At 44.2% G+C, this 27,612-nt stretch overlaps 1 protein-coding gene across 4 annotated transcripts in view; it reads left to right on the top strand.

Annotated features, from left to right (window-relative positions):
* Positions 1-27,612, top strand: part of mtcl1 (microtubule crosslinking factor 1) — a 90,226-nt gene that overhangs the window by 27,282 nt on the left and 35,332 nt on the right. For all 4 annotated transcript variants that reach the window (XM_084057745.1, XM_084057744.1, XM_084057743.1 and 1 more), the window contains exons 4-5: positions 24,631-24,690; positions 25,258-26,670. In XM_084057745.1, the coding sequence (XP_083913871.1) occupies positions 24,631-24,690; positions 25,258-26,670 (1,473 nt within the window). The remainder of the gene's footprint in view (positions 1-24,630; positions 24,691-25,257; positions 26,671-27,612) is intronic.

Here is a 27,612-nt window from a genome sequence, read left to right as displayed (position 1 = left end):
TGCCTTGCAGAGTCATAAATGCATGCAAAGCTTTAACATGGGGTGTCCCCAGAGGGAATTGAACCCATCACCTTTGCAGCTTCAGCGCTATGGTGCGATCAGTTAAGATGTCGTGTATATTTAACCATGAGCATGACAGTTGAACTTTCGACCTAGCGTCCCTATTCTGGGCACGTCATTATAGGTGAAGATTTAGAAAAATAGAGAATATTGCAGACGGACAAGGTCACAACGATGCGGCGCGCTGTGACCTTATAGTTAGTTAGTTAGTTAATTTATTGACACAATTGTATAAACATTGGATCCAAACAATAATTGAAAACCCATGAATACAAACTTTAAAAAGGTACAATACATTAAAATGTACAATACACAACACAAAATCCCTTGTACATCTGCTATTTTCACCACATCAGAGGGTTCACCCTCTCATCCACCTGCTTCACCAGCGTGAGGCAGAGATGACAACCCCCCCCCCCCCCCTCCATCATCTGGCACTGCTCTCTTAACACCTCCTCCTGTTCTGAAGACATCTGGAAGCCCTGACACAAAGAACCAGCTCCTCCCCCTACACGCTCTTTTAATGACCACTTAACCCCCACGTGTCAAACTCAAGGCCCGCAGGCCGAAGTGTAAGTTTAAAGTGGTCTAAACCACCTAAACCCCATATATTTCAGTTGACCGGGGGCTCCCAAGGGGTCTGTACTTGGTCCCTTCCTTTTTTCCCTTTGCACCAAATCTCTTTTGCTTAAAATAACCAATCTACAAGCTCATAACGCGATACAATGCGTCGCAACATAATGTTGTTCGCCTATTTTGACATGCCCAGAATAGGGACACCAGGGTTAAAGTGATAAATGTCCACTTAAAGCATAAAGTGGACGCTTCAGTAAAATTCTGGAAAGGTTGCATCCAGGTGGCCTTCGCTGCTAAGAGAGCATACCACATAAATAAGACTATGGTCTTTGCTGCATAGTATCCCCCACCCCCCACCCCCCCCCCCACCCCCCGCCTTTCCTGTCTCTCTGTTCACTATGACAAATAAAGCAGAAATGCAGGAGAAAAAAATCTTTAAGGGAAAAAATATGAATAGGATTTAATATGTGCCTTTATTTCAAACAAACTTTATTTTCAAACATTAGATTCAGTTTCATAGGATTGGACTGTTCTTATTTTTTAAGTTCATACAACAACAACAACCGAAATGATATCCCAGCAGATTTGTATTATTTTTTGTTGTTGTGCAGATGCCTTTAAAGGAGGAGTTCACCCAAAAAATTACTTATTTTCTATCAATTACACACCCCATGAAGCCTTGGTTTCATGGATTTATTTTTGTTTTAGTGGCATTCCTAAGACAATAATTTGATGACCGTGTGTATTTCCGGTAGGAGACACAAATCATTTTTACTTTGTGTCTCCTACCGGATACATTAGCCAGTAGGAGACGGGAATCAAATTATTGGCTTAGGAATGCGACAAAAACAAAAAATAATCCATGCATTCAAGGCTTCATAGGGTGTGCAATTGATAGAAAATAAGTCATTTTTTGGGTGAACTACTCCTTTAAGTGGCACCTGAGCTCAGGATGTGGGCTTCCATCTGGGCCAAGGAGGAGTCTCCAGCTAACATCTGTGTAGTTCACTACAGACTGCCGCTGACACCTGAGGTCCGAGGGCCACTTCGTTATGTTTTATAAGCCTCGGTGGCGGTGGGGACGGCCCACTGGGCTTTGGTAACGGCACAATATTTCAAATGCCTCCTCCGTCGCTCTATTGGCTCCCCCGCCCACCATTTGCTCGCCCACAAAAGACCCCATACCGTGCAGAGGCCGTGGGCCCCTCCCCTCTGGTCCCTGATGGTGAAAGGAGGTGGAGAGCAATGGGGTTGGGGGGGGGTGAAGTAGGCCTCATTACCAGCCAGCTGGACACCACTATACACTGTCCCCTCCTCCACCCCCACACTCCCACCCACCCACCCCGTCCAAGCCTGTCTGACATACACTAATAAGGCCCCATTGTCTGGTGGTCCCCATTAACGAACAGAGAGGCGATCCAGGGCCACCCCTGTGGAGTCTATCGAGACAGATCAAGATTTATAATGTTATTATCACACGGATCTTGGATACGTAACGTTTATCTCCGCTGACATGTGCTTCGGCAGTTGCAGGCCGAGGACCACAGACACCCCTTGAAAAGCAACATGAGTCACACCGCTCATGAGTACTCCAGTTCCTAAACAAGATGCTAATCATGAATCAAGGGGTAATTAGCTGTTGATAAGAGCTTTAATTAATGCCTAGCAGCCGTTCTGACGAGGCTGTTTGCAAAAAAAGAGGCTGGCTGTAGTGCCGAATGGCCCCAAATGAATTGATTGTGTTCTTACACCGCTCCACCGAAGATGAGATTTGATCCAGGGAAGATAATATGTGATATAATAACACTTTTAACAAGGTTGTGTCCTGGCTTTCGCAGCAGACTGCTCCAGTGATCTGTATTCCTCACTTGTCATAGCCTGTTATATCTGCTCTGGCAAACAACACCATGGCAGATGTATAATCTCTTTGCCCACTCTGTGATTTGTCAGCATTATTTTGCCTCGGGGGCCCAAGTCGAGGGCTTGGAAGGTCCAATCTAATCTTTCTCCTCTGGAGTGTGGTGAAGAGCAAAGTGTGACACCCCCCCCCCCCCCCCCCCCCCCTCACACACACACACACACACCCCTTCCCCCTTTGCACTCCTGTTGCTTGGCCCTGTCTCTCTCTCTCACTCTCTCCATTCGTCCTGTCTTTCTACACATTACACACTGGCTGGCACCCTGCCAATCTCACCATCCCAGAATACTCACAGGACCTGCTGTGGGGAGTTTGCAGGCTGATGACATCATAGGCTCTGCCCGGGCTGCCCACGCTGCATGGGGTGTCATTTATAGTTGTTGGTGTACCCCCCTCCTCCCTCCACCCAGCCTGACGTACGCTACTGCACAGGCACAGCGTCTTCTCTGTACGCCCGGCCGGGACATCTATATCACCACTCTGCTTATAGCTACGGATGCGAGTGAAAGTTCAGAGAGTGGAGGGTTTTTTAGATTTGTCATGAGGTGGATTTTAGTTATAATTCATTTCACAGAGAGACCCAGGTTAAGCACCCTCTCAGGTGTCAGGTGTAGCCTGCACCTTTATTTATCCAGGAGAGAGAATTCTGCTGAGCACGCTGGGTCTTTTTCAGCATCGTCCCTGCACTGCACATTCATAGTGCACACGCATACTCTACACACATGGGAGCTGGACTGTATAACTGCAGTCGAAAGCCTCAGAGATGACTGTATTAACCACTTAAAACCTACGGAAATAGCCAATCTACAACTGTTGTGAGCTTGTACAATAGATCAGGGGTCTTCAACGTTTTCAGGCCAAGGACCCCCTAGCTGAGAGAGAGATGAAGCAGGGACCCCCTCTATATTGTACAAAATTGTGTTTCAGTTTCAACTTTTTTTGTTTACGTGGTCTTCTCTTTTTTCCCCTCTACACCTATACCTCTTTGCCAAAAATAGCCTCTATACCTTTCTCTATACCTTTAGGTATAGACGCTCTGATTGGTCAGACACGTCAACGCTCTGATTGGTCAGACACGTCAACGCTCTGATTGGTCAGACACGTCAACGCTCTGATTGGTCAGACACGTCAACAAAGTGATTGGTCAAGCTTCACGTGACACGTGGCTATAAACACATTATAAACACATATCGATGACAAAATGTATCAAAGGCGCCGCTACCTTCACACAGGGTGTGATTTTTTGGTAGATGATTGTGTTCATCTGCATTGAACCTGTGCCAGATGACCTTAGAGGTCTGGATGGTTCATGATATATAGCATGTGGAAGATCAGAAATGTATTTTGTCCCTAAACCATTCAGTGCTTTCGAAACAGTAATATTTTTTAAAACAATTCTTTGACAGACAGCGAGCCAGCCAGTGTAAAGATCTGAGAACTGGAGTTATGTGATCCACTTTCCTGGTCTTAATGAGGACTCAAGCAGCAGCATTCTGCATCAGCTGCAGCTGTCTGATCGATATTTTTTTGGGTAGACCTGTAAAGACACCGTTATAGTAGTCAAGTCTACTGAAGATGAATGCCAAGGTCTTTCCAATTCCTGCAGGGACACACAGTAAGCCCTTTAATCCTTGATATGAGGTCAGTTCGTCCAGCATGACCTTTCATATCCTGTTTATAGCCGCAACATCACTCATCACTTTCCCAGTATGGCCAATAGCAGCCCGGGACACCAGCCATGACCCTTCTGCCTGATAGACCAGCAGCAGTATGCTCTTTCTCAGAACGAAGGAGGGGGTTGCCAGTTCTGCACTTGTCATCTCTATAGATCATCATGTGGACTAAATCAGGCCACTGTAGCAGGCCGTTTATCAAGGACGCCATAGTTGGCTTTTAAAGGGTGAAGACTCCTTTTGTGAAAACGACACTATAGAAAATAGACAAATCCAGGGCACGCCTCACAGAAAAAGGTAGAAAAGGACCTCTTTTAAAGCCTCTTGTATCGGATTTTAGGTGGAGTTAAGAAATGCACCTGGTGAATAATCAGTGCAACTAAGATTAAAGGGGTATTCCACTGCGCCTCAAGCCGAAATCAGGCTGATCCGGTGCGTTTCATGACCTGACGAAGATGTAATCTGACATCGAAATGTTGTTGTTTTCTTCTGTGCTTTGCACCCTGTGATCAAAATAAAAAGGCTCAAATCGTCCGAGTTGCTCCAGCGCCTTCTTTATTAATCAGTGTTTAGCATGTGCCACATTGGGATCCCAATGTGGCACATATTCAACAGATGGGCAAAGACAGAGGCCCATATTATAGCTACGTATGTACAGTTGAATAAGTTAATTAGATTTTCTCCAACATTGTGATGTTCAATTCTAAGTCCATGTGTAATATTTGAGGTCAGAGGGGTCAGTCTGGTTTCCTGATATGGGCCCATGTGTAGCACATCTTTCCCTCGGATGGAATCCCTACAGTGCTCTCTCTGCCGTCTCCCTCCCTCTCAGTGGGGAAAGAGTAACCTACTTCCCTGTCTTGTTTAAAAAGAACAGGCCCAGTTGACTACCCAGCTTCAAATCCCGTTTCCAGTCCTGACTTTTTCGATCTCCCAGTGTCCAGCCATTCGTCACGGCAGCCAGTAATATTGGACATCTCGCTCAGTCGTCCGGTCATTACTTACACCTCAGTGTCTTAAAGGGATATTTCATGTTTGCGGTCATTTTAACGTCTACTCGGGCTTTTGTGTTTCACCCCAGACAGTTTTTAAGTTGCTTGATTAAGTATTTCGATATTTGATCATATTCATTTTATCAGACACGCCCCCTTCCTATACAAACCCATTGTAACTTCAAACTTCATTTTAACCATGTTAGATTCATTGAAAACACCTGTCCTTGGTTCTGGTGACAGATACTGTCCTTCTAATCCGTTAGGAGACCGTGTTTTTTCAATAACCTTTTTAATTTATTTTTTCTAATGTTTTTGGGCAATGAAACAAATACATAATAATTACACTTTTTGGTTAAAGAAATGAAAAAAGTATTGAAAAAACACGGTCTCCTCGCGTATTAGAAGGACAATATCAGTCACCAGAACCAACGACGGGTGTTTTCAATGAATCTATCATGGTTAAAATGGAGTTTGAAGTTACAATGGGTTTGTATAGGAGGGGGGCGTGTCTGATCAAATCAATATCAAATATCTAAATACTGAATAAAGCAACTTAAAAAACGTCTGGGGTGCTCACAAAAGCCTGAGTAGACGTTACAATGACCACAAACATGTTTGAAAGTGAATTATCCCATGAACTCCTGCTCACTGTACCACATGATTGTAAACTAACATACTTGCCTAGAGTACTACTTCCTGACCTGGGTCAAATACTATTTAAAAAAGACTAAATGTTTTTGTTTTGGCCTGTTCTGGGACCATATGCTTTGGGTGCTGCACATCTGGACAATTTGGACACCTGCTGTTTAATTGTCAGTTGGGAGAAGATACTTTTAAAGGTTATTGTCTTTGATCCATCTGGTACTCTAGAAGGAGGTTAAATAAAAAATACAATGTTGGCAAAGAAGTGATTGCTGGTATAATTTATTTATTAGCATAATAAATTAAAACATTTACAGTGTGCAATAGTTTACTCCACACCAGGATGTTTTTACTTCTGCAAAAGAAAACATCAGGCCTTTGAGAGAAACATATTACACACGCACACATGCACAAGCACGTGTGTGTGTGTGTGTGTGTGTGTGTGTGTGTGTGTGTGTGTGTGTATACGCACGCACGCACACACACATATTTAAAAAAAAGTGAATTATTCATTAGCACTGGTGATGCAGTGATCACAGTGTTAACACATATCTCTTTTTTTTTATATCACGTGGTTAGGCTAGACAGCATGTGTACAGGTCACAAACCTGTATGCCGTAGTGGCCATCGTAGTGGCCCCGCTGTTTGATAGATTACAGTGTGACAAGAACAGAGAGGAAGGAGTCTGGTCTGTCCCTCCCTGTGATGTACGGGGAAGTAGCTGATCATAATTCATTCATTTCCTGAAGGTGTAGAACTAAGAAGAACTCACTTTCTCTCTCTCTCTCACCCTTTCTTCTATACTGTGGGATCCTGCTGATTCAGCACTATTTCCTTCTCCAAGGAGTAGCCACCAGGCACTTAATGCATGATGCATGCACAGCGTGCATACATTTGGGTGCACACACACACACACACACACACACACACACACACACACACACACACACACACACACACAGCACACACAGTACACACAGTACACACACGATGCACCACATGCATTTGACAGGCAGCGGGGGGAAAAACTGAATGACGAATGACACTGCAGTATTAGCAGTCTTACTGTAGCAGGCAGACAGGTGGACAGCCTGAGGCCTTTCACTTTTATCTTCGTTATTATCTGCCATCTTTTTTTTTTCTGTTTGGGAACCCGTTCAGATCCCATAATCGACGACGTTGGCACCCAAGTAGCGCATAGCCAAGTTGTTGATGATATTTTATTTGAAACTAGCATGAAATAAAGATGCTGTGTACAAAGGGACTAGTCCCAGATTGATGGAGAGCTGACATGACATGATTTAATCTAACAATTGTAAGGTTCCTGCTCCGTGGAACCGGTCCATTCCCTCAACCTTTTATGTAGTCTTTCGGTCGGTGCCAGTTGGCATAGTGGCTCCTCCGCGCCGGTCTGTGCCGGGAGCCAAACATTTCACAGGCTTGGGTTTTGTCTTTGTTTGTTTTTTGGTGAATGCCAGGCGAATGGCCCATTTTTTACGCCGTACTACGACGGTGTCACTTGCAGAATAGAACTGTGGCATGATGCAATGCAGTTCTACCTTTCTGCAGTGTTTTTTAGAAGGGACTGAAAGGGAATTGACGCCCCGAGTCATGACTCCTTTGTGCTGTTCTTCAGTGTGTAGCAGAGTGCCAGGTCAAAACCAGCTTACTAGGGACAAACAGCCCTCCGCTGCTAACATGATGCGACCATGCGCAAAATATCTGTACAAGGACACACACCAGTGGTGGAAAAAGTACTAAAATGTTTTACTTGAGTAAAAGTATCAATACTGCAATTTCACACACGCACGCACGCACGCACGCACGCACGCACGCACGCACGCACGCGCGTGAACATTTCAGTTGTTTGTAATGATACACACATGGATTAAAGCTCTCAGTCTTCACAACTGATTTCATTCATTTGGATTCCATAGAAGCCAGCATGTCTTCTATGGAAGCGCGTTGCGCAGCGAAAATAGCCGATCTACAGTACAAGCTCTCAATGCATCGCAGACACATTGAGAGCTTGTAGATAGGCTATTTTCGGTTATTATTTTAAGATTAGATCATTTGAAGTGGTTAAACTCGCAATTATGTCAGGAAAGCATCTTCCAAAAAATCTTAATTGTCTCAGAGATTTGTAGAACAGCAGGAACAATATTACTAAAACATCATCATTTTACATATTGTGTTTAGGAAACAGTACTACAGTGTGTGTGTGTGTGTGTGTGTGTGTGTGTGTGTGTGTGTGTGTGCTCCTTTCACAGATTTGTTTTCACAAATCTCACATTAGGACTTGGTCATACAAACATTTTTAGTCGTGAGACTTCATTTTGCTTTCATCCATGTATACAGCACTATACAGCATGCTAGTGCACAGTGTATCACTACAGTACCACCGTTTATCCTTCTGAGAATGACGGTTCACCCCCAATCTGTGGCCAGGAACAGTGGCAACCGAGAATAGCGACACACCATGTTGACGCCCATTTTTATTCCCTATGTGTTTAGTTCTTTAGAGTACGGGTCCATTTGTCAGGGGAGGGACGTCCAAGGTTAACCTGAGATGTGTTGATCACAGGGTTAGGGGGGTTCCATTATGGCTTTTTAAAGGGGAAATCCACCCATTTTCAATATTTAACTATGTCATTAATATAGCATAAAGGAGTTGTGTGGAAATAAGAAAAAAGTTCCCCCCTTTCTGTGTTGCCTTGAACTGGAGGATTGATTGTGGGTTTAACATTGCAAATTACAACGTGATGACTCATCATGTCCAGTCTTATTTCTTTCAGAGAATGTAACAGTCGGTAACAGAATGCCAGCCAGCCCTGTGGACATGCGTCACGCACGTCTTCCCCTCCTTTTCTGCCCTTGTCTAACCCTGTCTCTCTTGACTGTCCTCTCTGAATGAATCGATAATAAGTGCCATAAAAAATAATCTTTAACCACTTATATTCTTTATTGACCGGGGTCCCCAGCCCAGAGGCCTTTTTTTTGCCTCTAGTCTACACTAAATCTCTTTACCAAATGTTTGCCTATATTTTCATCGAATGTGCGCCTGTTATGACACGTCCAGCATATAGATACTAGCATTCATGTGGTAAAGAAAACATATTGAATTCTTTTCTCAATTGTCTTCTTTAGAGGGTAAATAATACCGTACATTTAACTCCTCACTCACTCTGTCTCACACAGCAGCCCTCCCTCTATGGTACACACATTAAAATGTATAATATAATAGACTGGTCTGGTCAGCAGGAAATTTGCATTACAATTGAAATGCAGAATGATGGGGATTACAATAATGAACGCTGCTGCTTAACCCATTCAATCCGGGAACGCATCTGTGTCATTTTAAGATTTCTTTGGCTATTTTTGAAAAATCTTGAACATTTTTGCAAATCTTTGAATATATATATTTTTTAAAGCGAACATTTGTAACTCAAATCTTCTGGGGGGTCCCTGGAACAAAACATTTTGAGATGTATTCAAAGATTTGCACACATTTTTCACGATTTTTTCCCAAATGAGCTTGTATATCTGCTATTTTTTGAATAGCCAAAGAAATCTTAAAATGACACTGATGCGTTCCCGGTCTTAATGGATTAAGCGGAGGACTCAAGCAGCAGCGTTCTGAATCAACTTCAGTCGTCGAGGAAAATCATTTTCTTTTTTAGGAAGCCCTGTAAAGACACCCTTTTAGTAGTCAAGTCTACTGAATGAATGCATGGACAGGTTTTTTCCCAAATCCTCCTGAGACATAAGTCCTTTAATCCTTGATATATTCCTAAGGGAATAGTAAGATGACGTTGGAATTGAGTTAATGAGGCTGTTAAAATTCATTCTACACACCAAGATTTTTTGGCTTGGGTTGTGGTTTTAAACATTGTTGATTGAAGCTGAGTTTCTGACTTTTACTCACGATCCCCTCATCTTGTGGTCACCTATTTAAATGTAATACATTTTACAAAACATAGTCCTCTTTAGTTCTGGAGTCATCTGTTGGTTAACCAATTTAACCCTGTATGTTGGGCAAAAACCTTGTATCTCCATATTTAAACTTTTTGTTTGTTCGTAAATTAATGCTGTACTTCACCATATAAGAATGTCGCACAAAAGTAGTGAAAATAGCAGATCGACAAGCTCACAGCGCGTCGCGATACGACAAACTTTTTTTTTACATAATAATGAAAACGGAACGTTTTTTGGACATACAAGGTTTCCACCCGACATATGGTACATTGACCGGAGTCCCCCAGGGGTATAGACTAATCCCCCTCCTTTTTCCCCACTCTATACCAAATATCTGTCGCATTGCGACGCGTTGTGAGCGTGTAGATCAGCCATTTTCGCCGAATGCTCACCCTAGACTAGGGAAGCTGTAGGGTTCGTGGGGTTCAGTCACAATGGATGATGAGCCGTAGAGAAAACCTGTTTACAAGATGCTCACTGGGGCTGGGGCTCGCCTGACATTGGAGTGACCTCCAAGTGCCGCATCCAGCCTGTCTCACTGCCAGACATATGCACACGCTAGCGTGTACACACACACACACACACGCACACACACACACACACACACACACACACACACACACACACACACACACACACACACACACACACACACACACACACACACACACACACACACACATGCACAGCCACACTAGTGTAAGCACACAGTTCATTTGAAAGTACACATATAGATGTAGACGCATGCATGCGGATGCAGAGACACACACACACACACACACACACACACACACACACACACACACACACACACACACACACACGTAGTCACATGCATGGACATAGACATGTTCAAGGGAATTTAATGCAGAAACACATGCATGTGCCAGCGCACACAAACACGCATGGATGGGCATCCACACACACAGTCATTGCAGACACACACACACACAAACATGCATACATGCACACACACATGCACACACATGTGCATGCATGCGTTCACGCGCACACACACACACACACACACACACACACACACACACACACACACACACACACACACACACACACACACACACACACACACACACACACACACACACACACACACACACACACACCCTCAGAGCATACTCAACAGGATTATTTTAATTCAGTTAGCTTTGATTGGCTTAACACTGTTAGAAATATCACTGGTGCAGCAGCTATTCTGAGTCTCCTGTCCCCACCGTCTACATGTATTCTGCGCACCATTTGCAACAGCAAATTGAATTCCAATAGGCTGCTTGATCCACATGCCCTACAGTATATGCCCAGCCCACACAGCATTCATTTAACCACTTGCAACCTGCTGTCCCTATTTCAGGCATGATCTTTCAGGTGAACTTAATAAAAATAAACATTTTAAATGTAAAAGTCTTTTCTATAATTATTTTTTTGTTTCAAAAACTTTCAAAAATAGTCCAAAAATATCCAATCTATAACCTTGGTAGATATACTATTTTGTTGGGCAAATAACAAAATATAACCTGAGGAGTTCACCCCAAAAAATACTTATTTTCTATCAATTGCACACCCCATGAAGACTAGAATTCATGGATTTATTTTAGTTTTTGTGGCATTCCTAAGCTAATAATTTGATGACCGGGTGTATTTCCGGTAGGAGACACAAATAATCTACTTTGTGTCTCCTACCGGATACAATAGTCGGTAAGAGACGGTAATCAAATTGTTAGCTTAGGAATGCGACAAAAACAAAACAAAATCCATGGATTCAAGGCTTCATGGGGTGTGCAATTGATAGAACATAAGTCATTTTTTGGGTGAACTACTCCTTTAAGTTGCACTGTGTACTGCCGACGCTGTATGCCAAAGATTAATCTGAGTTCCCAGAAGTTTTCGCCGGCTCGGCGAGGAACTTCTGGGCCAAACCCCCTGTATTTGTGGGCGGGATGTACGTCACGCTCTGAATCTGAGCGGACACGCCTCTTACCGGTTGCAACTCGTCTAAAAAGTCCGACGAGAGGCAAACAGCAGTACACAACAATGGCGGTCGAAATTTCTCAAGGGGAAATTGCTTCCCGTCGATCCTATTTAGATGCAACACCCACTGCATGTGGATCCCGCCCCCTATTCTTCATTGGCTGTTGATTTGAATCACAACGCAGTGGCCGCGCCCCCGCTGTCCAAACTCCGAGGCAATGCCTCCCAGACTAGCCAAAGATTGATCATCATCACTATTGCGTACTACTGTATATAGCCGTGTAGAGGGGTCTTCAGTGCATTTTTCAGCATGTTTCTTAAACTGAAATAAAGAAAATTAAATTAAATGGGGTGGAGGTAACTGATCAAATCAAACACTCGCCACTTGTATGCATTCATTGAAGTCTAGTGTGTACACTCACTCACTGTTCATAATTTGTTTATCGTAACGGATTACAGCACGCGTCAGCCAGTAGCACATTTCATCTAGCTCCCTCTTAATATAATCTGCCTCCAAGCGTTTTTGCGTCGACGTTTATCCCTCCCGTGTCTCTGGTTTAGATTTGATATTTATTCTTTAATGTCGCAGTCATATTAGGACCCTTGTGAATGGGTTTATCTTCGGCCCGTTTGAGCGGGGCGTGACGGCTCCCTTTCTTGTGGCAGCAACACGTCGCAGCTGCGATGTGTTGTGAGCTTGCAGATCGGCTATTTTCGGTTATTTATTAGTTATTGATGAAGATGAAAGAGTATTTAAAGTGGTCAAACTAGCAATCGAATACATGTTCAGAAGCATCTTCCATGCAACACGAATGGCCTCATACGTTTCATAAAAGCAACGTTTTAAAGCCTCAATCAGTGATTTCTCCCAACGGGTTGGCTGTATGTAGAACAGCAGCAACATAGGTTTAGAACGATAATACCTGCATTACATTTCTGTTTGTCATGAGATTTAGTTTTGCTTTATTCCGTGCGATCCTCTCCTATTATGCTGCTACGGTCTTATATAGAGAATTCATAAATAGGCCAAGCTGTGTAGTGTTAGTGTACAAGAACCATTCTTTCTTAAATACAGCCTGACTGTTCCTTTTAGGTTTTTTTTTTTTCGGTGAACCAACGTCACTGTGTGATGTCATTGGGATTAGGTTCTGAGGAAAGTGCCCCTGGTGTCTCATGAAAACAAGGCAGGGGCGGAATGGAGAATGTCTTGTTTTTGCTTTCCCCATTTGGAGAGGAAACACAACTGCATTTATAATACGTATACAAAAATGTGTTTCTTTCAGTCTTTCAGTTCAGATTTTGAAACGTTTTTCCAAAAAAAACGTGTGCTTAAATACACTATCTATACAAGCTCACCCGTGTGTCTCATCGCGATGCGTGGGGATCTTGTAGATAATGTGATATTTTGGCTTTTTGGTTATTTTGGCTTTTGCTTGTAGATCAGCTATTTTGGCTTTTTTTTGTTTTGTTTTTAAACCATTCCACAATAGGGGGGCTGCAGGCAGCCAGAGGCTATGGCTATATCGGGGTCCTTGGCAAAGCAGGCTGGTCTTGCTTTGCGCATAATCCTCTCTCCTAATGTATTTGTTTATACTTCATTGACACAGACAGAAGGACGGTGTGATAGTGTCAGTCATGAAGATACAGGAGTGAAGGCTGTGGTGGGTTTGGATTCTGGACCAGACTGGGTTGGTCTGGTTCCACTGACAGACAGGGGGGGTGTACAGTATAAGCCACTGTGCTATTTCTGGGCTTGGTGTGTGTAGTAATGTGATTTACCCCCACTGAGCGCCAAGGTACTGGCTGTATGATGCATGTTTATTCAACTGATGAAAACACTCCCCAGGGAGTCCACCGTTTCACGCACGCACGCAGACACGCGCACACGCACGCGCCATAATAGCAGCTCGTAATGGTTCATTACTTACACACATAGACGGATCAAAGGTAGAGACAGGTGGATTTACTGGTGGAGAGACACACAATGCAGTTCCCATGTGTGTGACGCGCGCGCGCACACATACACACACACACACACACACACACACACACACACACACACACACACACACACACACACATGGTATTACTGTAGTTGTGAGGATGCATCTTGACTGTTATGAGCTTGTAGTTTCACTATTTTTGGTGCATAACACTGGCACAAATCATGCATAACCCCCAAACCCCAACCCCCCTAAACCTATCCTTTAAATGCAACCACAATAACATATATATGTATATGTATATGTATATGTACACATGTACTGTATATACTTGCAGTTAGTCAGTCAGTCAGTCTCCCTGGCCTGCTGCCAGCCAGTGGGATTAACAGATTGTAAAACACATTTTAAAACATATTTATTTTATTTAGTTTGGATTTAGAAGGACTGACGGAGTTGACATGTTATGGTTGGGACACACCAGATAGTAATATTATTTAGTGCATTTATCTAAAAATGTAAAGCTTACCAGAGCTTTCGCAGCTTTCCCGCCCTTTTTTAATCCGGGAAGTGAGACAAGGGACCTTAGGATATAGCTAAAACGAGTTGACAACGATCTTGGACACAACTTAAAAGGGCAAAAACTTTTACAAAAAAAATATTTTTTAAACAAAGATGATATCAATTGTACATTCTTACACCTATATCAATACACATGGTTAGTTTTGTTATGCTTTTAACAACAAAAAAAAAAAAATGTTTGAAGTTGTGAATCCTTGTCTGAGACTAGTGTGTTTTCTGGCAGAGTGCAAGTTCAGATGTAAAAAAAAAAAAAAAAAAAAAGCAAACCAGATCTAAACATTGTGTATGTAATTCATATATACAAATCCTTTAAGAATTATATTTTCACCCATTTTTTTTAAAAGTATCAATATAATCCTAGTGTTTTGCCTTATTTGGGGGCCCACTTGTAATATCCTCACATAACGGCCCACAGGTTGAGAATAGCTGTGTTCAGTGCAGGCTGGTAGCAGGCAGCAGGCAGGCTGGTACTGTAGGGGCAACAGAGCCAGCTGGGGCAGTTAGATGCCAGCAGTGCTGCTGGTGGTGGTGGTGGTGGTGGTGGGGCTACTTGCAGTCAGTCAGTCGGTCAGTCAGTCTCCCTGGCCCGCTGCCAGCCAGTGGGATTAACAGATTGTAGTTATGCAGTCATTGCCCCGTCGGGACTGGATGAACCAGGGGCCCGGGGTGCCATGGGACCCTCCCTGTACTGTACTGTACTGTACTGTACTGTACTGTACTGTACTGTACTGTACTGTACTGTACTGTACTGTAGCTTCTCTGTGTCCTCCTCTGCTGCCTTCCTTCCTTCCTTCCTTCCGCCTCCCATTTCCTGTCGCGGCCTCGCACAACGTCTCCGGTGAAGGACATCGGAGATGTACTGTAGGGGATGCTAATTGTGTGTGTGTGTGTGTGTGTGTGTGTGTGTGTGTGTGTGTGTGTGTGTGTGTGTGTGTGTGTGTGTGTGTGTGTGTGTGTGTGTGTGTGTGTGTGTGTGTGTGTGTGTGTGTGTGTGTGTGTGTGTGTGTGTGTGTGTGTGTGTGTGTGTGTGTGCGCGCGCGCAGTACTTGTATTACTACTGTTTTTCTATACTTGTGAGGGCCAAATGACCCTACAAGTATAGTAGAATTTGGAGTTATGGGTTATGGTTACAGTTATGCCTATAAGCAGGGCTTGTAAATCTACTATTTTTAAGTACACGACAATGGCACACAACTAGGTACTACTCAGGCATGAAGTGTTAGGGTTAGAAATGGTTTTATTCATTTATAAAAATAGCATTTATAAAGTAACAAAAATTGTTGATGTCCTCACAAGTATAGTAATATAGGTGTGTGTGTGTGTGTGTGTGTGTGTGTGTGTGTGTGAATGTACAAGGGGTGTGGCCTGGTCTTTTTATCTGTATGCATGTGTTGCTGGAACGACAGAGACATCAGATTGATGACGGTGGAGCAGGCGGCGACCTGAGGGCCATCTTGTATTAACCCATTCAATCCGGGAACGCATCGGAAGTGTCATTTTCGAGACTTCTATGGCTATTCAAAAATAGCAGATATACAAGCTCATAGCGCGGCACCTATGAGCTTGCAGATCTGCTATTTTTTGAAAAATCTTGAAAATGTTTGTGAATCTTTGAATATTATATATTTTCTAAAGCGGGGGGGTCCCTGGAACAAAACATTTTGAGATGGGGGTCCGCGGCCAAATACATATCTATAAATGTTTTCTATATCAGTGGTGCTCCAACTTTTCCATATCAAGGACCCCCAAAATGATATGTATTTGGCCGCGGACCCCCATCTCAAAATATGTCGTTCCAGGGACCCCCAGAAGCACCGAAAAATGTTCGCTTTAAAACATATATATATATTCATAAGATTTGCACACAAAAAAAAATCACGATTACATTTTTTTTTCGAGTGCCGTGCTCATAGCACGGCACTCGGTGCCGCGCTATGAGCTTGTAGATCTGCTGTTTTTTAATAGCCAAAGAAATCTTAAAAATGACACGGACGCGTTCCCGGTCTTGATGGATTAATGACTGAGCGTTTTATCGATGCACTTCCTGTCGGCACTCCAGGCATATATTCAACACTCGCTCTCCATCTGTTACGACTAAAGCATCCCACACACAGCAAAGACCCTGAGCGTTCATTTGAATTCTGAGAGCGTGTTAAAAAAAAGAAGAAAACGGACCCTTTACGGTTCACGTTAACACTCTGCATTTCACCGTGTAGTGTACACAGATGATTTTAATCTCTTTATTTGGTGTCTTCTTCTGGCGCTGTCCCTCTGTAGGCTCCTAACTGTGAGGTCTTGTTGTTTTTGTACTGGGCTGTAAAAATCCGTAAAGTCTGGAGGTGACATCTGTATATCTCGGCAGCAGGTTGTCGAAACCACACAGAAGAAGACACAATCGTTTATCTCCTGCGCTGCATTGTAGTGGAAGTAATGGAGTGCGTAATGTTTGGTTGTGTTCATGCTTTTTAATTTCCCCTTCCTTCCTTGTATCTACTTTTACCTAGCATAACCACAGTATAATCTGTACACCTGACCTCGACATGACCTTCCGCCTTTAACCACTTATAAGCACTGTGTTTCATACTTTGTGGTCTTGTGCGAAAATAGCCAATCTACAAGTTCACGATCGGCTATTTTCACCAGGTTCAAAGTGGATAAATACAAAAGCCAAAAATGAGTTACCGTTTTGTTGCCTTCGGAGGGTAGCAGGGTCGTCAGTTCTCGTATTGTGTTGTTATTGAGCTTTGATAGATGAATAGTCCTCGTTACACACACACGCACACACGCACACGCACACACACACACACACACACACACAAACACACACACACACACACACACACACACACACACACACACACACACACACACACACACACACACAGACTGACCCTCTTATAGACTGCTAGCATCATTGCAGAGCCATGCCATAAAACCAACAAAGACAATGGACCACTGTGTGAGCCTCCCCCGGCACTTGTTGATAATATTACTAAAGCGTGTCACTCTCATCCTTGTGTGTCCCCATGTGACTTCAGACTTACTACTAAATACATTAAGAAGGGAATCTAGGGATCCCCTGTAATGGTAGACAGGGTCTCCCGAGGAGCTCCGTGCGAAAGATGCTCTAATCCGCTGTCTCCCTGGAGAGATTAGCTGTCACCAGCCTGGAGAAATTAAGCCATGGGTCTGTGGTGTTAAAGATCTCAAACGCTAATTCAGTGCTTCGACCAGACACACGCGACACAACATCACCACCACCCTTAGAGCCCCGCCGCCGGTAGCGGGCCTAAAAATAACTTTATGCATAGTTTAGCATACAACTTTCACATTTATCACAGAGTTTCACCTCACCAAGCGTTTCCTGGTTGTGTTCACGCTGAGTTGGCTTAACCCATTAAGACCGGGAACGCATCTGTGTCATTTTAAGATTTCTTTGGCTATTCAAAAATAGCAGATATACAAGCTCATAGCGCTGCACTCATTTGTAGAATCCCCCACATTTGTAGAATCCCCCATAAGCAAAGATTTGAGTTATAAATGCTTGCTTAAAAAAAACAATACATATTTTCACGATTTTTCAAAAAATAGTAGATCTACAAGCTCATAGCGCGGCACTCAGTGCCGCGCTATGAGCTTGTATATCTGCTATTTTTGAATAGCCAAAGAAATCTAAAAATGACACAGATGTACGTGTTCCCGGTCTTAATGGATTAATGGCCCCCCGGAGGTGGTTCTGTTTCATGCATCTGGCACCGTGAGCCGTGATTGATCTACTTTTGAGGGGGACAGGCATATATACAGACGATCCCTGTTCTAGACAGACGGCTTTGGCCTTTGGCCACGCCGTAAAAACAATTATGACTGTTGTGAAAGTGTTGGAGAGAGATCCTGACACAGCACCGACCATCCACTCTCAGCCCCCCCCCCCCCCCCCTATCCCCACTGGCAGTCTAGGATGGATGGCTTCATGGCTTGTTAGCTTGTTATGGCAGTCTAGGATGACTTGTTTTCCAGTTATGCGCATGAGGTATATTAAGCCTGATTTATACTTAGGTACGCACGAGTGTCACTCAAAACGCAGTGCAGTGCGCAATGCACAGTGCAACGTGAACTTGTGAGTAGATAGGCTCGCTATACCATAGAGTTAGCTGTACGACACCCTCATGCAGTGGTGTAAAGTAACTAATTACATTAACACATATATTACATTAACTAAGACTTTGGGCTTTAAGTACATGTGCTCAGGTATTGTACTTAAGTACAATTTTGAAGTATTTTCTTCAGTATGAACAATTTTCTATACTTTTACTTCCACCCCACTACATCTCAGAGACAAATATTGTACTTTAACTCCACTACAATTATATGAAAACACTAGTTACTTAACTTTGTAGATTTAGATTTTTATTACAAAACACACTAACCACAAGCTCACAATGCATCGCGATGGGACGCATTGTGAGCTTGTAGATCGGCTATACACACACACACACACACACACACACACACACACACACACACACACACACACACACACACACACACACACACACACACATTCAATTCAATTCAATTCAAAGGGCTTTATTGGCATGAGAAAACATACGTTTACATTGCCAAAGCAAAAAGCACAATACAACAATACAGCAATACAATCAAAACAAAAAATGTACATTTGAAAGACACACACACACACACAGACACACACGTTCGCATTTTGTTTGACACCAGCACTGATCTCATTGACGCTCAGTGAGTTCTGCTCCAGTAACCACAGCTTACTGTTTGAGCATCTGCATTTAAGTCATTGAGGATCAGCCTGCTCCTGTTTGATTGACCAATACCCCGATATCTGAGTTTTAGAGCAGACACAGTAGCTTCGGATGATGCTGTGGATCTATCAGAAGAGCAGACAGACAGGCCTCCTATAGAGGAATTACTGTGTACATTGGCCCTGTAGGGGCAGGAGTGGCTCAGGAGGTCCGCTTGGGAATGGGAAGGTCCCAGGTTTGATCCCCAGCTCCTCCTGGCTTAATGTCGAAGTGTCGTTTGAGCAAGACACTGAATCCCTTCTGCTCCCAGTGAGCAGGTTGGTGCCTTGCATGGTTTCCTTCGCCATCTTTGTGTGAATGGGTGAATGTAAAGCACACTGGGAAAAAATGCTGTATATAAATGCACCATTTACCTGTAGGATGAGTTAGTGCTGTTGAAAATCTTACTACAAAGCGCCTCTAAAACCAACATTTCATGTTATCAGACTAGCACTTATATTATAGAATAAATCTCATGTACACAGTAAAACGGCAAGATATCTAAACTCTGAAAGTGTGAACATTTTCCATTTTTCTGTGAAACGGCAAATACACGAACACTTAGATTTAGATTAGATGTCCTTTGTTATTGTAAATGTGCAGATGCAGAATATCTCATAATCTAGGTTTTGGGGACATTACATGAGGCTACGTTACATTCAGTACAACAGCACAGCTCAAATATTTTCCTCCTCTCATGGAGGGAAAAAAAGGCTCTTTAAGAATTCATCGTTCCACGGAGCTAACCCCGCCCACCCGCTTTCCTCTGTTTTCATTCATGTTTTGGTGCAGTTGCTAAGTGGACTTCCATCCTGTCCTTGTCGCAGCGCCAGGCGGTGGGTGGGTGAGTCTGTCCGTCTCCGCCCTGGGCAGAATGGGCTCCACCTCACACTTTCCATCTGCCTGGCCATGATGACCAGCGTTGCCATGTCTGCTTGTTATAAGCGACTTTGGGCTTTAAAGGGCTGTGAAGTTGCTCGTAAATGTTGGTAGTTGCGGGTTGCGGTTTTCTTTTGGGCTTGTTTCTGAAGTGTTGCTTATTTGGGCTTGCTTCCCAAAAAAATTTATTATGTTTGAAATCAGTGGTTCTCAAACATTTTCATGTCAAGGTCGCTGACTCACATCTGAAAATAATTTGGTCCAGGGACCCCCGCACCAGATTTGTGTTGTTAGAATGTTTAAAAAATGTTCCACATTTTTAACTCTTTTTTTTGGGAAAATTTCAGATCTACAAGCTCACAACGCGTCGCATTGCGACGCGTTGTGAGCTTGTTCATTGGCTATTTTCAAATAGCCGATGTATATAGGTTTAAAGTGTGACCCAGTCGCTTCTTTTGGGCCCATTTTTCATAGACCTGGTTGCTTGTTTTTCTCGCAAATCTGGCAACACTGATGACTGATTCAAACCGCTCCACGGTCTGTTTAGGCCGGCGCCACGCTGCTCCTTGTGTGATGAGTTCTCCTGTTTAAAATAGAAGTGACTAATTGAGAGACGTTTGATGCCCACAACAGTCAGTGTGACCTTCAGTTGCCTTGTGTCACTACTAGGTGACAATGAATCAACCCTTACAGAGTCAAATCTGGAGCGCTAACCACTTTAGCACAATTTTATACTTATAATGTAATGTAACGTTTTTTAACATAATTATACATTTTACTTTGTTGAACATTTTTAGAAATTGTGGAATATTTTGAACAATTTAGAAAATGTTCGTCTATGTCATGTCTGTAAGTGTAAAAAGTCATTTCTGTAGTGTACTGAAGTGTAAAATGACCATAAGGGTGAATTTGTACAGACTCAGTGTTAAATTAGCAATCCTAACTCATGGCCAGGCTGTCAGACATTGTGGAACACACAAAAAACAGGCGTTATATATTAGCCGTCATTGCCATGATGTCAATTCATCTCGATTAAACCCAATCAGTCACAAGCAATTTGTTTCTACAGTGTTTTTTTTATTTCCAGTTATGAAATGGAGGGACATTGAGATTGACTTTTCACAGTGGAATCAAACATCTCAGCTGGTTGGCTTTCATCACATCCCTCCAATAACACCCCCATGCCAGCAATCTGCCCGTGGTGGAACAAACACTTCACTCTGGAAAGCACTACACAGGATTGTGTCATTCAGTCAATTTCTCTCTCTCTCTCTCTCTCTCTCTCTCTCTCTCTCTCTCTCTCTCGCTCTCTCGCTCGCTCGCTCTCTCTCGCTCTCTCGCTCTCGCTCTCGCTCTCTCTCTCTCTCTCTCTCTCATTCCCTGTCTACCCTTTCTCTAAATCTCCTTGCCTCTCCTACCCTCTCTCCTGCTCTCTCTATCTCCACCTCTCCTTCTCCCTCTCTCTCTCTCTCTCCCTCTCTCCCTCCCTCAATCTCTCCCTCTCTCTCTGTCCTCTCTCTCACTCATTCCCTGTCACTGTGCACCCTTTCTCTAAATCTCCTTGCCTCTCTCACCCTCTCCCTTTCTGCTCTCTCTCTCTCTCTCTCTCTCTCTTTCTCTTTCTCTTTCTCTCTCTCTCTCTCTCTCTCTCTCTCTCTCTCTCTCTCTCTCTCCCCCCCACTCCTTCCCTCCCTCTCTGTAGTCTGTCTTGTGGGGACATTGTGTGAGTGAAACGCTGTGAGAAAACTGACAGATTTAAGTGAAAATGAATGGTTTTATTAGTGTCTTAACTCTAGCGTGCAGAAAGGCCGCATTTGATCCAGGCTTTGTGTGTGTGTGTGTGTGTGTGTGTGTGTGTGTGTGTGTGTGTGTGTGTGTGTGTGTGTGTGTGTGTGTGTGTGTGTGTGTGTGTGTGTGTGTGTGTGTGTGTGTGTGTGTGTGTGTGTGTGTGTGTGCTGCACTCGGAATTAGTGGACAGATTTTGAAGCGTCAGACAGGCAGATGCTTCCCCCAGAGCATTGTGGGAATGAATGGATGCTGCGTGCTGCTGAATCTGAGCCGGGGACACGACGTCTGTCTGTCTGTCTGTCACACCCAGCTTCTCTCAGTTATACTATGGTGCAGTGGTGGAAAAAGTACTCATGTTTTCTACTCAAGTAAAAGTATCAATACTGCAATGTAGAAATACTCTGTTACAAGTAAAAGTACAGAATTCAAAATGTACTTCAGTAAAACGTACAAAAGTATTGGTATCAAAATACACTTAAAGTACCAAAAGTAAATGCAGAATGTCCCAAAATAGCAGATCTACAAGCTCACGACACGTTGTGAGCTTGTAGATCGGCTATTTTCAAATAGCCAAAGTTTAAATAGGGCTGAAGTGGCCAATGTATGTTTTGTAATAATAATCCAAATCTACAAAGTAATTAGTAACTAAAGTTTTCTAATAATTGTAGTGGAGTAAAAAGTACAATATTTGACTCTGAGAGATGCAGTGGAGTATAAGTAAAAGTACTGAAAATTGGAAATACTCCAGTAAAGTCAAAGTACCTCAAAATTGTACTAGTAAATGTACTTAGTTACTTTCCTCCACCGGTTATATAGTGCCGCATTCTGCGCAATACTGTACCACCAGAATGACATCAAAGGGGTCCAATTCATCTTCCTTTGCAGTCAGGGTTTCTCATTTGTAAAGAGATACACGAAGTGTTGCTCAATCAATCAGGCGAAAATGAGGATGAGACATTTCTCATGCAAGATATAACTCCTTTTTACTGTATGTCTTAGTACAATGAATGAAGAGAGACATTCTTTGTTTGGTGCCAGGGAATGCTTTTACACTATCAACCATAATTACATTCTACGTCATTCGTATACTGATCATCAATTTATGAAATCATGGAGAGATATGCGATTATAGTCCACTTATATATGAAACGAGGCAATCCATAAATATGTATTCAATGAATCAACAGAGCATAGAATGTTAACACATTAATGCATGTCCGGACTGCTGGCCTAGCGGTCCGGGCACCTAGGCTCCAATGTAGCCTGACGGTTCGAGTCCCGATCCCGACGGCCTTTGCTGCGCCTTTTTTAATGTCTATCTCTCTGTAGATTTCTGATAGATCCTCTGTTCCCTCCCTGGACCCTTTACGCTCTGTCCCTGCATGAAGACGTAGATCCCAGCCAGATGTGAGTCTTTGATATGGGCTATTAACAGAGGCCACATGTGTCCCATTCAGATTGTAATTATTATGTCACGAGATCTGCAATCTGCATCGCTAGTAAATACTTCCTCATTAAATGCAGATTTGACCTGATGATGGGCCGTTATGTAAGACCGCCTCATAGATTAATGTGCCCTTCGCCCTCCGTACACGGACATAAACCAACAGAGCCCTGGTTTTCATCAAGGATGACTGAGATAATGCACTCTCTCATGCAGGGTGGGGTATTTTCACCTGCCACAAAAAAACACATTTATACTTAATAGTTGTGCACCAGTGTCACGTGCAGGAAAGGATCCACAAGCTCGCAACAACATTGTGAGCTTGTAGATCTGCTATTTTCAGTGCGGGACACAGCTCACAATGATGTACGTCAGGCCCTTAAAGGAGTAGTTCACCCAAAAAATGACTTGTTTTCTATCAATTTTACACCCCATGACTCCTGGAATTCATGGAGATGTTTTTGTCAATAATTTGATGACCGGCGTCTTCAGCGAGAGACTCAAAGAGTGGGAGACTCCCACTGAGTTTCCTACTGACCGATGAGCCGGTTATCAAATGGGGTTTGTAATTGATAGAAAATATTTTCATTTTTTGGGTGAACTACTCCTTTAAAGTTGCTTGTTTTTTGTGTTGTAATGTAAATTGATAAATAAATGTCACAAATGTTGTCGATTAGCTACCGGGCAAATGAAAAGCCTGTTGCGCTCTCGTCTTTTATGTCACGTTATGCTTCCTGCATAGGATGCAGTGGAGTGTCATTGTCATCGCCGTCATCGTCCTCACTTATCGCAACCATGTGCACAAGACCATCCGAAACGGTATAGATCAGCGTGAGGTTAACCCATTGAGACCTGGAACTGTCATTTTTTGATTTGAGCTAAAAAGCATTATTTCACACTTTGGGCTATTCAAAAATCGTGAAAATGTGTGCAAATCTTTGAATATATATATTTTTAAAGCGAACATTTTTAACTCAAATCTTAGCTTCTGGGGGGGTCCCTGGAACAAAACATTTTGAGATGGGGGTCCGCGGCCAAGTACATATCATTTTGGGGGTCCTTGACATGAAAATAAATTGAGCACCACTGATATAGAAACAAACGTTTTTCAGAAAACTGTTGAGATTTAGGAGACATGTAGAATCGGCTTCAGGTCTCAATGGGTTAATGTGGGCCTAGCTGTGTTCCCAGCAGCACTCGTCACAAAGCTGCACACAGCTGCTGAGTTTCAGATGAACGTGAACCGAATAACTGGCGTTTGTGCTTCTGTGCACAGCGCTCACCCTTCACTCTCTGTCTCCTGGTTGCGTTTCTGTGCACAGCGCTCACCTTTCATTCTCTTTCATGTCTCCTCACAGACTGCACTGAGAAGACGAGCAAGCAGGGAAACATTCAAGGACAAGAAGTCCACGTCTCAGGTGAGAGATTACACGTTCAAGCTACCTCTCATCCTAGTGATTAATTAGTCGGTTAACGAGAGGTCACGATCACATCTAGAATCCCTTAATGCCTGCTATATACTAGAAGACTTCTTTTTTTTTAAGACTTTGAGAAGACTTTGAAAAGACTGACACCCTCTGACATCTACCATACTAGAATACTTTTAAAAGACTTTGAAAACTTTGACACCCACTCACATCTAAAGTGTTTGAAATCACAGAGTTTTCTCACAGGGTCACTATGCAAATTTTGCAACAATACAACTAGATTCCTTTTGAGATTTACATCTTTTTGTGCTTGACATTTTTAAACCCTGCCACAACAAACGCTCAAGATGATGGAATACATGCCACGACTCTAGCAGAACTCTTCATGATTTTATTCAAACGTTAGAAATTTGTCTGCAACAGTGAAATCGCTTGAAAGGTTGTTTGATGTAAGGCCGGCATAACTCTCCTCGCCTCCAACTCTCTATTACACTGTTCCCTCTCCTCTCCTCTCCTCTCCTCTCCTCTCCTCTCCTCTCCTCTCCTCTCCTCTATCAGGAGGACAGTGCAGACCTCAGGTGCCAGCTCCAGTTTGCCAAGGAGGAGTCCACCCTGATGAGGAAGAAGATGGCCAAGCTGGGACGAGAGAAGGACGAGCTGGAGCAGGAGCTTCAGAAGTACAAGTCGGTGTACGGTGACGTGGACAGCCCGCTGCCCCTGGCCGAGTGCGCGGGCGGCGGCCCGCACAGCACGCGGGAGGCCGAGCTACGGCTGCGCCTCAAACTGGTGGAGGAGGAGGCCAACATCCTCGGCAGGAAGATCGTGGAGCTGGAGGTGGAGAACCGCAGCCTGCGGGCGGAGAACGAGGACATCCGCTGCCAGTACGAGAGGGACTGCTTTGGGCGCGAGCCCTTCTCCAGCATGCCCTCGTCGCCCTACGGCGGTGACGCGCTGGAGTCCGCCGGCGAGCTGCGGCGACACCTCCAGTTCGTGGAGGAGGAAGCCGAGCTCCTGCGGCGCTCCATCTCGGAGATCGAGGACCACAACAAGCAGCTGACCTCCGAGCTCAACCGATTCAAGTTCGGCCCGAGCAGCTCCAGCGGCGGGGCTTCCGGGTCAGCCGGCGAGGAAGGGGGCGGGGATGGCGTCCTGTATAAGCCCAGTAACGGGGGGAACGGCAACGGGTCGGGCGCCGGCAGCTTGATGATGGAGGAGCTGAAAGCCGCCAGGATGCAGATCAACGAGCTCAGTGGCAAGGTGATGAAGCTGCAGTACGAGAACCGTGTCCTGCTGTCCAACGTCCAGCGGTGCGACCTGGCCGCCCACCTGGGCCTCCGCACGGGCAGCCCCCGGGACAGTGACGCGGAGAGCGACGCAGGCCGCCGAGGGGAGGCGGCGGAAGAGGAGGAGGCGGGGCGACTCCTCCTGCTCCAACCCAAGCGGGAGGGACCCATCGGGGGCGAGAGCGATTCGGAGGACCTGTTCGAGAAGACGGCCACCACCTCAGGGTTCGGCAGCAGCATCAAGCCCTCCGAGGGCAGCGAGCTCAACACCGGCGACTTGGCCAATCGCAGGAGGGAGGACCGCGAGTCGCTCACCAACGTGAAAAGGGAAGCGGAGAGGCTGGGGAAGACGGTGGACCGTCTGATCACGGACACCGACAGTCTGATCTTCGAGGGCAGGCTGCTGGTGACCACCGAGGACGTCCTGGACGCAGGCTCCGGGTCGAGCTCCAAAGGGGACCCCCAGGTCCTGGACACCATCAACACGCGCATGAAGGCCTTCCGCACCGAGCTGCACATCTTCATGGAGAAGGTGGATCACCTGGGTGACGGGATGAGGGACAGGGTGGAGGACCTGTCGCCCATGCCCAACCTTACTGAATCTAGCAGCTTCTTGTCCACGGTCACCTCCATGTCCCGCGACTCACCCATAGGCACCCTGGGAAGGGACCTGGTGACGGACTTCCAGGTAAGCGCCACAAACAGCCCACCTGTGACCTTTCGTCCAGGCCACTGTTCCCCTGTGTATGTTGACACTACCTGCTACGTTTGGACGTTGCCTTTCTCTGGCGGCTCTCTGCTTATTTATTTTGCAAAATATATATATATATATATATTCAAATATATATGCGTAATTGCGTATCAATAAGGGAGGAGTACGGCAGTATGGCAGTTAGCCAGGATGAAAAAGTCAATACTAGGGTTGTCCGATATTGGCTTTTTTACCGATAACCGATATACCGATATTGTCCAACTCTTAATTACCGATACCAATATCAACCGATACCGATATATGCGGGGATTATTGTGATTAGGGTAAGCTCAAATTTCATATCACACACACCATACAGTAAGAACTCCTGTAACTTATTTATAAAGCAAAAAAAGAAAACAATTTTTTTTTTTTTTTTTTTTTTTCAAAAACCGATACCGATATTTTCCCGATATCAATTTTTATGCTAATATCGGCCGATAATATCGGGAGGCCGATAATATCGGACATCCCTAGTCAATACCCTAGCTTTTCTCATGGCAGGAGCAAAAAGGCGGTTCTTTTAAAGGCATGTATTGTAATATTGATTAGCGTTCACCACCTTCAACAAAGCACCCCTCCTGGCTGTCTAGTATCACAACCTAGAAAGGAGAATGACGCTAGAGAAAGGTTGAGGTCATGAAAACACCAAGCCAAGACGGTTTTCATGACATAAAAGCAACTTGAACTGGTTGCTCTTACAAAGTCACATTGATTCAGAGCCCAGATTTATAGAGCCTTCGAAAACCAGCGGGTGGTTGCTAAAGCCCTGTTTATTTGAACACAGCCCAGGGAGCAGTCATTAATAGATCATTTTAGGGATATTAAATGTTAATGTTAACGCTAGTGCAGCAAGGCATGCAAATAATGTAGCTATAA

This window comes from Gymnoscopelus microlampas (assembly GCF_963454915.1).
Source record: "Gymnoscopelus microlampas genome assembly, chromosome: 5".
NCBI lineage: Eukaryota > Metazoa > Chordata > Actinopteri > Myctophiformes > Myctophidae > Gymnoscopelus > Gymnoscopelus microlampas.
The sequence above is the reverse complement of the archived record's forward strand: the minus strand, read 5'-3'. Positions and strand labels throughout refer to the sequence as shown.